The sequence below is a fragment of the Cimex lectularius genome, unplaced genomic scaffold (assembly GCF_000648675.2).
Source record: "Cimex lectularius strain Harlan isolate CLEC.00 unplaced genomic scaffold, Clec_2.1 scaffold7, whole genome shotgun sequence".
Classification (NCBI taxonomy): domain Eukaryota; kingdom Metazoa; phylum Arthropoda; class Insecta; order Hemiptera; family Cimicidae; genus Cimex; species Cimex lectularius.
In genome coordinates, this window is record NW_019392731.1 from 889,981 (window position 1) to 904,610 (window position 14,630).

At 32.8% G+C, this 14,630-nt stretch overlaps 2 protein-coding genes across 3 annotated transcripts in view; one reads left to right on the forward strand and one right to left on the reverse strand.

Moving 5' to 3' along the window:
• LOC106663897 (acetylcholine receptor subunit beta-like 2) overlaps positions 1-11,899 on the reverse strand; it is a 47,336-nt gene extending 35,437 nt beyond the window's left edge. The window contains exons 1-8 of one of the 2 annotated variants that reach the window (XM_014389129.2): positions 11,756-11,899; positions 9,179-9,327; positions 9,061-9,105; positions 8,884-8,993; positions 8,637-8,817; positions 7,773-7,929; positions 7,405-7,708; positions 7,214-7,345 (exon numbers count right to left, since the gene is read on the reverse strand). In XM_014389129.2, coding sequence (XP_014244615.1) covers positions 7,214-7,345; positions 7,405-7,708; positions 7,773-7,929; positions 8,637-8,817; positions 8,884-8,993; positions 9,061-9,105; positions 9,179-9,327; positions 11,756-11,810 — 1,133 coding nt within the window. In that variant the 5' untranslated portion in view covers positions 11,811-11,899. Of the gene's footprint in view, positions 1-7,189; positions 7,346-7,404; positions 7,709-7,772; positions 7,930-8,636; positions 8,818-8,883; positions 8,994-9,060; positions 9,106-9,178; positions 9,328-11,755 lie in introns of both variants that reach the window. The other variant, XM_014389128.2, reaches the window with a different exon arrangement.
• Positions 776-1,406, forward strand: LOC106663899 (probable RNA-binding protein EIF1AD). Its single transcript, XM_014389130.2, has one exon. The coding sequence runs from the start codon at positions 868-870 to the stop codon at positions 1,336-1,338; it is 471 nt and encodes a 156-aa protein (XP_014244616.1). The 5' UTR covers positions 776-867; the 3' UTR covers positions 1,339-1,406.
• Positions 11,900-14,630: the final 2,731 nt, after the last annotated feature.

A 14,630-nucleotide genomic window follows, 5' to 3' on the forward strand; every position in this document is an offset into this window, starting at 1 on the left:
ATCTCAACCAATACCTTTCATAAATATTAATTAATTGAAAAATGTTAATGGTCAATCGGACCACGAACTGTAATGGCTTTAATAATTATAATATTCAATGATAATAATAAGGTCGTGGGTTAGAATCCCGCTCGTGACACTAACATAAAAAGAATAATTAATCGAAAGAAGTAATTTGGTCAATAGACCACTAAACATAATTGATTTAATAATAATAAGTGTAATTCAAAATCCCTTAATTAAATTTTCCTTCAGTAAAAAACATAATTATTGCTAGTAAATTTTAATGCAATTTGTAATAAAAATGATAGGGAATGTAAGTACCATAAAATTGGCAATATCCTTATTCAGTTTTGAGCAGTTTAGTTTTTATAAGAAAATTATATTTGCGTTAATGTTAAACTAACAACGTTAGGGTGTAGAGCATTTAATAACTTCACCAGTACATTATAGGTTTCTTTTTTCTTTTTTTTAACGAGGGTATGTCAACTACGAAGTTATATGAATCCTCGGTGTGCCGATATTTTTGAAAAAAAAAGCCTATTTGTAAGTATGTCAGTTTCGAATGCAGGCCCGCTGGATTCGAACCCGGGACCTTTACCTTACGGTGATGAGAGCCGCGTCAACGCCTAAACCGATGCGGCCACCGACGCCGCACATTCTAAGTTTAAATGACTAAGCTGCACGTTGGAGCCGTTTGAAAAAGGCCGGGATGGTGACGATCGGGGCGGTGTTATCGATAGGCGGACACCACCTCGGAACGGGTCGATAATTGCGGGCATGTGACTTCAGTTGTAAGTTGTAACCGTGTCAGGGGGCCAACCTTCGCGATTTGTTTTGGCCCGAGGGCTCCAGCTTCAGGTGAAGATGTCCAGGGCGACGAAGAGGAAGCACGTCACCAAGGAGTGGCTCACGCAGGAGTTCAGACTCCCGAAAGATGGAGAGACGATCGTCCGCCACTGCGAGAGCCGGGGCAACAACCTCCACTGCGTCGTCGACAAAGACGGCGAGTCCTTCCTCGTCTCCATGCCGAACAAGTTCAGGCGGAGTCTCTGGGTGAAACGGGGCCAGTTCCTCCTCATAGACCCGATCAAAGAAGGGGACAAAGTGAAAGGAGAGATCGTGACCATCATCGACCAGCCGTTCAGGCGGTTCCTCGAGACGAACAACGTCTGGCCGGCCACGTTCCGGGCGGAGGGGGCCGTCGACGACACCACCAGCGAGGATGAGGACGACGTCGAAGGTGCTGTCGCCGCCCCCGGATCGCCGAGGCTATACCAAAACACGAATCGACGCAATTTCCATTTTCTCAACTCGTCGTCAGAAGATTCTGAGTGAACGATACTTCGAACTTATAATCAAATTTTGTATATTTTTGTATAATACATTTTTCCCTTTTCATCATTTGAGTGCCTTTGTTTTCAGAACAACCTCTATCGTCCTAATGCGATGCGAGCATGTCGTACGAATGGCTGTGCCATATCGCTACGTTCTGAATATTAACGAAATTTTCTTAATATTTATAGTGACCGAGAGTTTAGGTGGCCCAGATAAAAACCAGTGTTATGTGTGGAGCTGATGGTCGAGTTTCAGGTCCGATAGTCATCAGTAGTCTATGAATTGAGAAATCCATATCAGGGCCACGAAAATTCTCGGTCATTAAACTGGTGACCCTGACATGATCAGGCGACAGCCGGAGATCTCAACAATATTTAATTCATTCCAAATTGCCAAGAGTAAAGTTGAAAATCAAAATTGTTCAAATGTTAAAACATTTTCACCAGTTTAAATTTAAAAGAATATATTTGGTTTACAAAAAACATTTACAAATTGACAAAAATATGTGTAATGTAAATTATATGTAGTTTGTACATAAGTTTATTTTTTAAATTCCTTTGAAATCAGCATTTCCTTTTTAAATGTACATTTATATAAATTATAATTATATAAAGCAAGCATTTAAGAAAAGAAAACGTTCGTTGACGAAAATTTATTAACTAAAAATATACGTGTAGCTACTTAGGGAAAACTACATTTAAGATAATTTGTATCAAAATATTTTTATTTTTATTTATTTCATAGAATAGTGAATGTTGGAACTTATATGGGTGCTTATTTACTGAAATGGAGGTATTGCTATTACAAATATTCACAGTGCATTATTATATTAATATTAAAATGTGTATAATTTTTGTAAAATATAATTTCATTTTTATTATACTGAATGATTTTTTTACACCATCATTTCATATATTGCTATAAAATAATTTTAAAATGTTAATTGCAGGTGTAACATTTAGTTACATTTGTCTTATTTCATTTATTATATATAAGTTAAATAGTTTCTTTTGACGAAAGCATTTTTAAAAACTTTTATTCAAAGAAATAACCCGTTATTACTGGTATACCTTCAGTTATTTATAATCGAGGAATCTAAATCATATTTCTCTGATATGCCCTCAGGAAATCTAACTGAAGACTGTCAACTTAGTTAACTCAAAATTATTACAAAATCTCAAGTGGGAAAGAGGGCTGATGACAATTCTAGGAACAACCCCTGCATCCTCGCATTGTAATCACATTATTTCTTTAATAATATAATTCCACTAATATATCTTTCATATATAAAAAATGAGTTATCAAGAATGGCAAATTTCCAGTTTTTCAGTCAGACAGTTGAAGAAAAATTGATGTCACGAGCAAGAATCGAACCCACGACCTTTGGCTTCAGCATAAGCATAAAAAATTGGAAATAAATAATTAATGATAAACAGATAACTAATTAAACAAGAATGGCAAAGATACTGGACTGAATTGACTGAAAAATTAAAAAATATAAAACATTCAGTTAAACCATGGCCTGTGGAGAAAATGAAAAAAGAGAAAGATTTATCTTAGCAAGGCTTAGGATAGGCCATACTTGTCTCATACATGGACATCTATTGGTTGGCTATCAACAACAGCTTCCCCATGTAATGAGGCATGATCCGGTGAGTCTGTCACCTACTAGTAGACTGTGGTGCTTTGCAGATCCATAGAGAATGGTGTGGCCTACCTCAGATGAACAAAATTTCTTAAGGCATAGCAATGATTTTACAGAAAAATTATTTGAATATCTGAAAGTGGCAAATATATAATCTCATTTAATTTGCTTCTTCATGTATTTCATGCCAATTACGGATGTGTGTATTTATTAGTGACAATATCGGTGATGGATGAGTGTGAATAAAAACTTGTCTTCTTGACGAAATATTGAAATACCACAACGGCCTGTTACCTAGTTTGCAGTTATTGCTGTCTAGGAATGAGGCCATAGGCGGAATATTGGTACCCTGATGGTCCCTTATAAGTTTGTTATTGTAAATAGCTTACTATATAGTGTGAAAGATTAATGAATATCTGTATTTATCTGCAAGAATGAAACGGTTGTATGGGTGTGTATGGTGTTTATAAGCTATAGATTTTGTGAGAATGACGATGGGTTAACATCATAAAAAATTTAAAAAAGGAGAATAATGCAAAAGAGTGAGAAAAACATAATGAGAGCCAATTGTGACCTTGCTGTTTGTCAGTTTAAAAAATAACAAATCTGTATATCGCGTACATTTAATGGTACCCCTAGAAGAATAGGCCATGCGAGGTTGTCACACACTTTACTTTTTGGTTAGAGCAAAAGAAAAAGAGTAGGTTGATATTCCACTTAATGGAAAGCTTGATAGCTTTTCGTGGCTTCGTATAGAGAGCGTATAGGAACACTGCATAATATGAGAATTGTGCTTGATCTTGGCAGCGAGTATTTGGGTTCCCTATTCTGATTTTTAGAGGAAACAGGAATGTTGCACTGTGTTCAGTACTTTATTGTTGAAGCTGGGTGTTGGTCTGCGAGTCAGTGAACCCATACTGAACCGACATGGGTCATTTATAGGGTCTGTCTTAACTCATGGATTTGTTGTGGTGCCTCAATAAGTGATCCAAGTCCATAGCGTGAATGTGTAAGCTGATCGCAGAATATTGAGTACCCTATCAACCCTCAATTAGGTTATTAACAGAATATGTGTAGAGGGTGATAGAGGTTTATCTAGTACTCCATCTTAACAGTGGACTGTATATAAATAGGAAAGATGTACTTAAGAGTGAGTAGGTTTGGATTTTGAAACTTATTGAGCCCTGACTGCCAACACCTGAGGTGAGTGATTTTTGAGGCCTGCCATTAATTTATTGTTAATTTCACAAAAGCTGGAACTGCCATATAGGCTCTTCTCTGTACAACGTGCAGGAAGCCTACCCATTGGCAACCGACGGGTTGAATCCAATTGAATCGGTCATTTTTCAAATCAATTTATTTCTTTTGCATATGAAAAAAGAATGTACCAATCGTATCAAGCAATGCATTGTTCTGCAAACCAAAATTCATGATTTTCCTAATCGAATTTTCCTTTTTATGAGTAAACTTTCCAATTTTACAAAACAAAATGATCTTTGTCAAAATTCATTCATCTACTAAATTTATTGTTTTACATATCAAATACAACCTTTGTAGATGAGAATCATGCTTTCGCGAGTTAAACATATTGTTTTGCAAAAACATTTTGTACATCAAATTCTTCTTTTCTTGTAATATCTTTCACCAATTTTCTAAACAAATTCATTATTTTAAATGTCAAATACGTCCTTCGCAAACAAAATTCACCCATTTTCAAATCAAACATGTTTTGCAAATCAAAATCGTCCATTTCCAAATCAAGTTCATCCACTTTTGCTGTCATTATTTCACATGTTAAAATTTTATGCTTTTTAGTTTTAGTTTACATTTTTACCTATTATAATAGATAGATTGCAAAAATTATATTGTTTGGGTTTAGAAAAAAAAAGATAAATGTTTTTTAAATAAACAAAATTTGAAATCTACAGTAATTTTAGAAAATAATTATTTTTTTGAGAATAAACCCCAAAATTTTGCATTTCAAACACAAAATTACCCTTTTTCATGTTAAATAGATTATTCAGAAATCGTGAGACATATCACGATTTCTGAATAATCATCGACTAACGGTCACTAACCACCACACATTAAATAGATTATTTGACAAATCAAATTTGCCTTTTTACTAATTACATTCATCATTTTATAACAAGTTTCATTGAAATCTTTAATATTGCTTCAATCAAAGATTTGAAAATCGAATTTTAGATATCACATGCATTCTTTCCAAAACCGAAACTACCCTTTTGCAAGTCAAATAATCTCTTTTAGATAATTAAAGCATTGAATTTTTAGGGAAAACATTTTACAAAAATATTTTGGCAACTCCTAGTATATACGCATACTATACGCATCTAAGAGTTGATTTTTTAAACATTTTTACTTTTTTATACAAAACTTTTTCTGCTTAGAAATGCAAACATCAAACCATTATCATCTGTAATTTGGTTATCTCAAATCATCTTGTTCCGTCAGGTTCAGAGGCAATGATGGTAAAATGACAAAATGCATCTGACAGATTAAATTATTGAGGATAATCAGATCGGTAGACCACAACACTATAAATTCATTGCCTTACTGGCCTAAACAATAAATCTATCAATCCAATTGGGGAGAAAGAATAAAGAAAATGTAATTATTTTGATCTCAATACGAAACTAATGTTAGCTCAAATAACCCTAAAGCAAAGATAATATGTTTCAACAAAATATTTGCTTAAGGGGCGTCGGAGGCAACGACGGTGGCAACATTGTGAACATTGACATGAGAACTCATCACAGTAGTTAAAAGTGAGGCTTTTTTTAAATAAAAAATTAAAAAAATAAAATATTTGCTTTGTGATTTGTCATATAATCATTTTTTTGAGAAATTTCATCTTTAGTATGCAAAGAGATGAACCTGGAACCTACTATAATTTGTCAGACACATTTTGCCTTTTTTCCAGCATAAGTGATATGAGAATTTTAGAAAAACACTTTTTCATTTTTTTGCTGATGTTTCAACCTTTATCCAGGTCATCTTCAGGGCTTGGGTGAATTACAAAAAAAAAGTTGATTAGAAAAAATAATTATACAATGCAGATGTAAATAATATAAATTTTGAACCAAGTTCATACTCACATAAACTGCTGTGAAGATGACCCGAAAAAGGTCGAAACTCAGCAAAAAATGAAAAAGTACAATCAGTATGTGCTGATTGTTTTGTTCTTTCCAGTTAATAAAACATATAATTGTGTAATGGTTTATGTTAAAATTAAAATAAATTTAACTGAAAAACCTTTTCTTTTGGCCATGCATTATGTTGTATAAATCAATATTTAATTTATATTTTCAAACTTATTGATATTTAGTTTTAATTGTCTTTATTTTTACTTTGTGGCAGACAGATTGTGATCCACACCTGTACAATGCTCTGCTAATAATCATTGTTGTATTCGTAGCAATAAAAAGGATAAATAATTTTTTTTTTAATTTACTTGGTATTAAATTAAATTGTGCAAAGAAAGTTGAGATGAAAAGTTAGTATCATGTGCAGGACTCAAACCCATGGCTTTCGGATAGATAAATCTTTTCACTAATTAAAATTTTAAATAATGTTTTGGCTGCTGTGAAGAAGACTAATCACATTGAAACTGTATTTTTGTAAACTATCTTTTATGTGTGACCCCCCCTCTAATTTTTCCTCATAAAGAATATGGAATAAAATAGTATGACAATTTTGATTCTTAAGAAAAGTCATTATAGAATTTGTTTTTGAATATAGTACTATAAAAAGTAAATTTACAAAACTGGAAATCTAATTATCTAGCTATATTTGTAAAATTTATAAAATGCATGAACTACACTATGCCTTTTGTCTACGAGCTTTTCTAAAACTTATCTAAGAATCTGCAAATAATCCAATCTGCCGAACTTAACAAAATTGTAAATAATAGAACAACGCAAATCAAAAATAAATTTATAAATCAATTAATTAAGCTGCAAAGCAAGGGGCTGTCGAATGAATGTACAGAAGCCGTTGATATTTTCTATTATAAGAACATCTGCAATCGTACACTTCATATTGAAGATCAATTATTCAAATAATATATCAGCGGCCTCCATAAAAATTCTTACCTTGTGGGTCAACTGCCTGTTTTACTTTGTACAACTTGTGAATGGAAAACGGCAAAAATTTCAACAAAATAGCATAAAAAGCAGCTTTTACCTATAATCGCCATCATAGACGTACCCAGACTCTTGATAATTGTCATCAAAGGAATCACCGGGCGAATAAGGTGGCCTTCGCAGCATCAGCATTTTAGGCATATAAAGGAGAAAAATTTTCTTAACCCAAGGTTTCATTTCATGAGTTGAAGGCGATCTAAAAATGTAAAAAATGTAAAACATTATAAAGAGTGGAGGAACATTTTTTTTTAATACCTGAAGTGAACATTGAGTACACAAACTGTCACCGTTATTGATAAAGTTACAATTGTCATTGTAAAGAGTAGATATTTTCCTAAAAGCGGTACTGCCAGTGACGTTGGAGGAATTATTTCAGCGAGCAGCAAAAAGAACACAGTGAGGGATACAAGAATTGAACTGCACAGTGTGACTTTTTCGCCAGAATCAGACGGAAGATAAAATACAAGTACTGTCAAAAAAGTGATGCCAACACAAGGGATGATTAGGTTGACAGTGTAAAACAAGGTTTTCCTTCTCATTGTCAAATTAAAAGTTATATCTGTAACGTAAAACATATTTCTATTAATGAATTTGTTTTTCAAGGTTATTTGATCATTTTTAACCTGAATATGGTTCATCACAGCAAGGATAATACTCTTCATTTCTAGTAGCGGGTACAGCTAGTATATCCCACTCTACAGACAGATAAAATTCTGTCAGATCAATTCCTACATCTACAAAGTTTGACCCTGGAACCTGGTCCATATGCTTAAGATCAACCTTAAAAATGATTATAAAAATTATGCAAAAACTTTTTAAACAAAAACAGAATTTGGAACATTGGGTGAACATGTTTAGCAATTTATTAGATTTTTATATATAAATAAAAGTAGTCAATACATCTAACATTTTAAGTACTACTTTTTTACTCATGAATAAACTGGATTTTCTTATGGTCTGGATGAAAAATAAATTGTTATCTGCCAAGCTTTCATCCTATTTTAAGATCACCATCAAAGCAAACAATCTTAAAGATATTAAAACAATTTGTAGCCATCTTAAGACCTTAAAATAGATTGAAAGTTTAGCAGATAACAATTGAATTTTTTTTTAAGCCAGGCCATATTGAGGTTTCAGATTATTTTTCACAAAATCATTTAATGTGTATTCCTTACCTCTATTATGTACAAAAGTTAACATTTATAAACTTGCAAAACTACTCTGTGTCTGACATGAGAATGTGTAATTTGGTCGTTACCGATTATCCTGGTCTGTCTATCCTCATTGTGTTGGTATGTCAGGTGCGTTTAAGCATTAAGCCACAGTGAGAATAGGCAGACCAGGATGGTCATTACAAAATTACATATTTATAAAAATCAACTGGTGTAAAAACTTTTAATTAAAATCCTATTTGAAATAAAGGCATTATTAATCCAACTTAAGTATAAACAATTAATAAAAACTTACGTATGTCTGTGTATAATTACCTGAACTCCATTGTAAGTCCATGAGCCAAATTTCATGGTGCAACTTTGCTCGTCAAAAGGAAAGTAAAGAACGTTGATCTCACATGATGATTTGTAAATGGCAGGAGGTCGCCATAATACCTCTCCTGTGTATTTTAATGTCGCTTTTGTCATTAATGTTACTTCATAGTTTCCATCAGCACTGTAGTAAATTATTTAGCAGAATAAATAAATTTAAGTTTTTAGTTTTATGTTTGTAATGTCTCACTTATTGTAAAGGACGATATCGGGAAGCCAAATATGCTCTGACGGTACATAAAGCATTTCAACACCGCCATATTCTTCAGGCTCCCAGCGAAGTTTGTAATCGACCCATTTCTGAGAAACAAGAACGATCGAGTAAGATTTAAAAATTTTGATCAAACATTTAATAAATCATACACACCTGCTCAACCCAAAGGTTTGTAGTCATGACTTGATTTTTTAAATTCTGTAAACAGACATGGATTATTGTGTACACCTTGATTTCTAAATAAAAACTGATGTAAACAAATGAAACTTACCATCTCAAGAAGTTGTGACATTTTAAGCCTAAGATAAACAGTAAGCGTTTCGGTGTTGTTGCTTACTGGCCTGATTAGTCTGTTGTAATTGCTTAACAGGTCATCGTACAACCGTTTAGCATCAGGATTTGCTTCAATTTGTTTCACTCCTAAAATTAAAAATCAACCTTTTACATATTAATTTAAGGAAATAATTAAAACAAATCTCTTTACCATTTAAATAATAATGGTAACTGGCACTAAGAATATATATTAATAATAACAAAAAGATCTCATAAAAACATTAAGGGTGCATGGGACTACAATGTTTAAAAAAACTAACATTTAATTTCCCAAAACTTAAAAAATAGTTTGTTCATTATTGATTATTTTGGACCTGCCAATCATCATTGGGTAGTACCACAAAATACTGAAACATGTCTGGCCAAACCCAATAAGGAAAGTCTGACCAAAAGGACTGGTGACAACTAAATTACAGGTTCATCACTGCACAGATCACAGAGAGAAATTCCACGATTAAAAAATCTATAATTTTAAAATTGTACTGATTCTTTTTTTTAAATTCTAGAATTTTTAAAAATCTAGCCTTCCAAAATGCCAGAACAAACAGAAAAAATTGCAAGTTCATCACCCCACAGACCACAGAGATATTTGACGATTTAATATATACCTTTTAAATTGTATCATTTATGTAAATCTTTTACAATGTATTTTCAGTTAAACCAGTCATTCATAGTCATGTTTCATTTTTGATTCAAACCACAAACAATAAACCCCAAAAGTAAATTTTATTTTGAATCAGAAATTTTACAAATTACAAGGAATATCTTGCATGCAGCAATTTAATTTTTTTTTTTTTATTCTGAAGTCTTCTAACATGCCATAACAAACAGAATGATGTAATTTGGTGATTATCGACCATCCTGATCTGCTGATCCTTGCTGTGTTCATCTGTCAGGAGTATTTCGACCTTTGCCATCTTCAGTATTTGGTCTGTGTAATCTCTGTCAGTCTTTTGTAAGTCTCTTTATCTGCATCTGGCAGACCATTACATATGGACTGGGATGATCAGTAACGACTAATTACATGTTCATTACACCACAAACCATACAGGAATGTGACAATTTAAAGAAACATAAATCTTTAAAATTGTATCATTTATCTAAATTTTTTACAATATATTTCCAGTTATATCTGCCATTCATAGGGATATTTAATTTTTGTTTAAAACAACAAAACATAAACACAAGTTTTTTTTATTATAATTAATTTTTTTTAATAGAAATTGTTACAACAAATGAGGAATTTCGTACATGAAACAATTTAATTACAATATAAAAAATCTAAACTCTAATAAAGTATCAGAACAGCAGTAATGATGTAATTTGATTATTACTGATCATTGTGGTCTGACCACATCGAGGTTCCTTATCCACCTGGATATTTGGTGACCAAATTACATCACTCCATTCATCCAAATTCATCACTTGACAGACCACAAAATGAATTATATTAACAATTTTGGTTTAAACAAATTTTAAATATTAAAATTTGTAACTATTGACTATTATTTGCTCAGTATCTTTTTTTAAGATATTTTGTGACCAAATTACACATTCATCACACCACAGACTGCAAAAATAATTATATTCACCACTTTGGTATAAACAAATTTTAAATATTAAAATTCGTAATTGTTGACTTATTTAACCAATACTTTTTCTTTATAATATTTGTTGCTGAGTGTTAGTAGCTGCAGTATTTTTCTTCTTCTTTTATTTAAATTATGCAGTGAAGAAAAATTGCAAAATTACCAATTAAAACAGTTATAATACAAAATAATATAAAAACTCGCGGGCCACCAGAACAACATAATTTTTCTTATTCAAACAAAAATTTAGAAAAATTATACGTTTATTTATTCTATTTTCGTTTAAAAAAAGTAATAACAATATTTTCGGCAAAAATTCCAAGTTTCAACATTAAACAACGTATACATAGTAAATGTTCAAAACTTTCTTGTGTTTTATTTTTATTTTTAAAACTTATGGAATACTTTTCCGTTAAATCACATTTTTGTCATTGCTATTGTTTTACTCAATATTCTTAAGAGATATATAAAAAGTCAGAAAGCACAATTATTACGAATTATCGAACTAGTAAAAATCAATTAGCTGAACTTTTAAAACATATAAATTAATTTTAAATTTTGTCAAACATTGTAATATTTTGTAAATCTTGCAATAATATTTTAACTACATCGTGCCTTTATCTAAGTAAAAATGTTGATTTATGCATAATGCACATGTATAATTTGAAATATACTTATGTAGATAATACAAGCAAAATAAAATTTTAAGTTTGTTGTCAATTCAAATTTGTAAATATTACACTAAGTTTTCATTTTCTAATAATAAATTTTAAGGGGTATAGCTGACGAAATGGTCGTATATTTGCATAAAAACATTCCACGTTTTGATAAGTTAACAAATGTCCAAAATATCCGTTATATTTAACTGATAATAACTCAACCGTCATATCTGTCGGCCGCTGAGGCGTGTCTGTGGACATACTGACCTGCCAAAGACGGTGTCACCAACGAGACGATCAACGTTAACACGGCTAGCAACATGGTGCAATTTGATGACTGGGTTAAATTCAAGATAGCACAGAAACTTATTAAAATTTGTTGCGTTTCTCTCAAACGATTCCAACAGCTGGGATGTGAAGCATCCCTGTACCAAATCAATAGGGGTCAGGGCGCAGTCGTGAATTTCATCTTTAAAACCGTCATACGTTTCAAATATAAATTTCGCGAAGTTTGTAACAACATTTTTATGACCTATTAAAACTGAAAGATCTTATGAAATTAATTAGTAGATAGATTTTAAGGAATGTAAAATGATGACGTCTTAGTGTCAATTTAAAACAAAAATTCTTAATTCATAATAAATTTTACTTCCGTTGTGTTCCCAACTTTCTTGAAACTTTAAAAAGTTTAAATAGTCCAGAAAATCGGAAAGATGGAAGAATACCTACTGCTTACTAAGTTACTTCCTTCTATCTTACCGCTTCTTATTGCTTTTATCTACTTGAAACGACTTCATAGTCGTCAAACAATCAAAAGTTTCAAAGGTCACATGAAAAATTTGACTTATAGATCTGGTCTGGCAGACCAATTACCACATTTAACGATTTGCCCTTAATCCCTTGATCAAGAAAAACGTTAAAAACAAAAACAACGAAAATGTTAATGAAATCTGAGTTTTTTATTTTAACGATGAGCTGGGCTATCGACCTGCTGGAAACGAAGTTTTTCGGAGGATCTACGGAAGAGGTCAACACAGGGAAAAAACTTCCTTTCAGTTTTCGCCGAGCTTTCAATTAATCGGAATCATTGTTGCTTGTAGTTAAAATAGTTTTGATTTTATCTAAAATAAAAAATGAAGTTTTTCGGAGGATCTACGGAAGAGGTCAACAAAGGGAAAAAACTTCCTTTCAGTTTTCGCCGAACTTTCGACAGTTTTTATACTGTCATCTTCAGGGCCTGTTTTATTGTCATACAAAAACAACAATTAAAAACATGAAAAAACAATTGCACAAAAATTGAAAATTTTATATATCTTACTTTAACCTTAATGGGGAAATAAAAAGAAACATGGTGTCGTGGGCACCGAAGTACATTACGTTTTTGGTTCTCAACATCTAAACATTATTTACAGTTGTTGCCACCATTTTGTCGTGGTCCTCTCGTCGAAGAGGGTTTGTTTTTAATCTGTGATCTTAATGTAAAATATTTAAATGTAAGCAAAGTTAATTATATATATGTATAAGAAACACGCTGTGATCGCATGTACCTGAAAACATAAGGTGTTTTACTAGTTTTTTAGACTTTTACAAGGTAACCTTTTCTCGATCACGTTTTCACTTGTACTTATATTTGTAATTTTTTTAATTATTAACTTTATTAAATTGTAAATAATGTTTAGATGCTGAGAACCAAAAAACGTAATGTACTTCGGTGCCCACGACACCTTGTTTCTTTTTATTTCCCCATTAAGGTTAAAGTAAGATATATAAAATTTTCAATTTTTGTGCAATTGTTTTTCATGTTTTTAATTGTAGTTTTTGTATGATAATAAAACAGGCCCTGAAGAAGACAGCATAAAAACTGTCGAAAGTTCGGCGAAAACTGAAAGGAAGTTTTTTCCCTTTGTTGACCTCTTCCGTAGATCCTCCGAAAAACTTCATTTTTTATTTTAGATAAAATCAAAACTATTTTAACTACAAGCAACAATGATTCCGATTAATTAATATAATAAAATTTAATATAAATGCTGACAGAAAGGTTGCAATTTTATTTTTGGACATATGGAAGGCACTTTATACGCTACATGACCAAATATTAATAAAAAACGTGATGATTTGGGAATCAAGGGCCTCTCCTTGTAGTTGTTCAAACTTATTTGACAAGCGATGTCAATGCGCTAGGATGATACCACTTTAAGCGCATTAAGCACTAATAAAATCATTGAACATGGAGTACCCTCAGGGATCTGTACTTGGTTCTATCATTTAGTCGATATGCATTCAGGTCAAGCTTCTCTACTTCCGTTCCCCTCTTTGCGTCTGTTTGATTAATAGGGTATAACCCCATAAGCGTCGAGAAAGTGGAACGTCGGAGTTGAGTATTAGAGGCACATAGTACCCGTACGTACCCCACCTGTCATCGGAAGACGGCAAGATTCATAAGCCTCAGGTTTGATCAACACAGTGACGGCGTCGAGGTGAAGGGAAGAAAAGTGATGACATTAAAGTACATCGGCCACTTCAGGCGAGGAACGAACTGGGAACACTCCTCAAACTTTTTGATTCCCTGCTGTGCTCTATCTTGTTATCGTTACATGGACTATCAGCTCGAAAAATGTATTTAGAAAGGCTCGATAGATTCCTCTATCACGAATTTCGAGCCGATTTCGGCGCGTTTAGAACAAGTCTTTGGCCATCCAGTACTTCCAGCTGGGAGTGGTGCCGCCAGAACATCGGAGAAAGTTTACTCTCGACTAAGCGGCGGGTTTTTGACCAAACCAAGATATCTACATTTCTGGTGAGAATGTTAGATATCAGTAAGCTTAATATACCTAGTTCAAACCCGGGCACGACCTTTAGGAATACGCTTCGGTGATGGTATAGAGTCAGGGATGATATTGGGAATAATATTCGTGCTCGGTAACAGGTCGACTCCACCGTGGATGTTTCTATCCGTGTTCGTCTTGTTAGCCAAGTCGTCTACCCCCATTCTTTTACTCAGTTCTTGCTCGTTGAACCTGGCAGACGAACAACCACCATCAAGTTTAAGTTCTTGAAACTTAGATCGAGATACGGCGGTTTTTCACCAGGTCTTCATGGAGGAGCACGCATGTGGTCGCTTCCGCCGTACTGTAGTTTATAC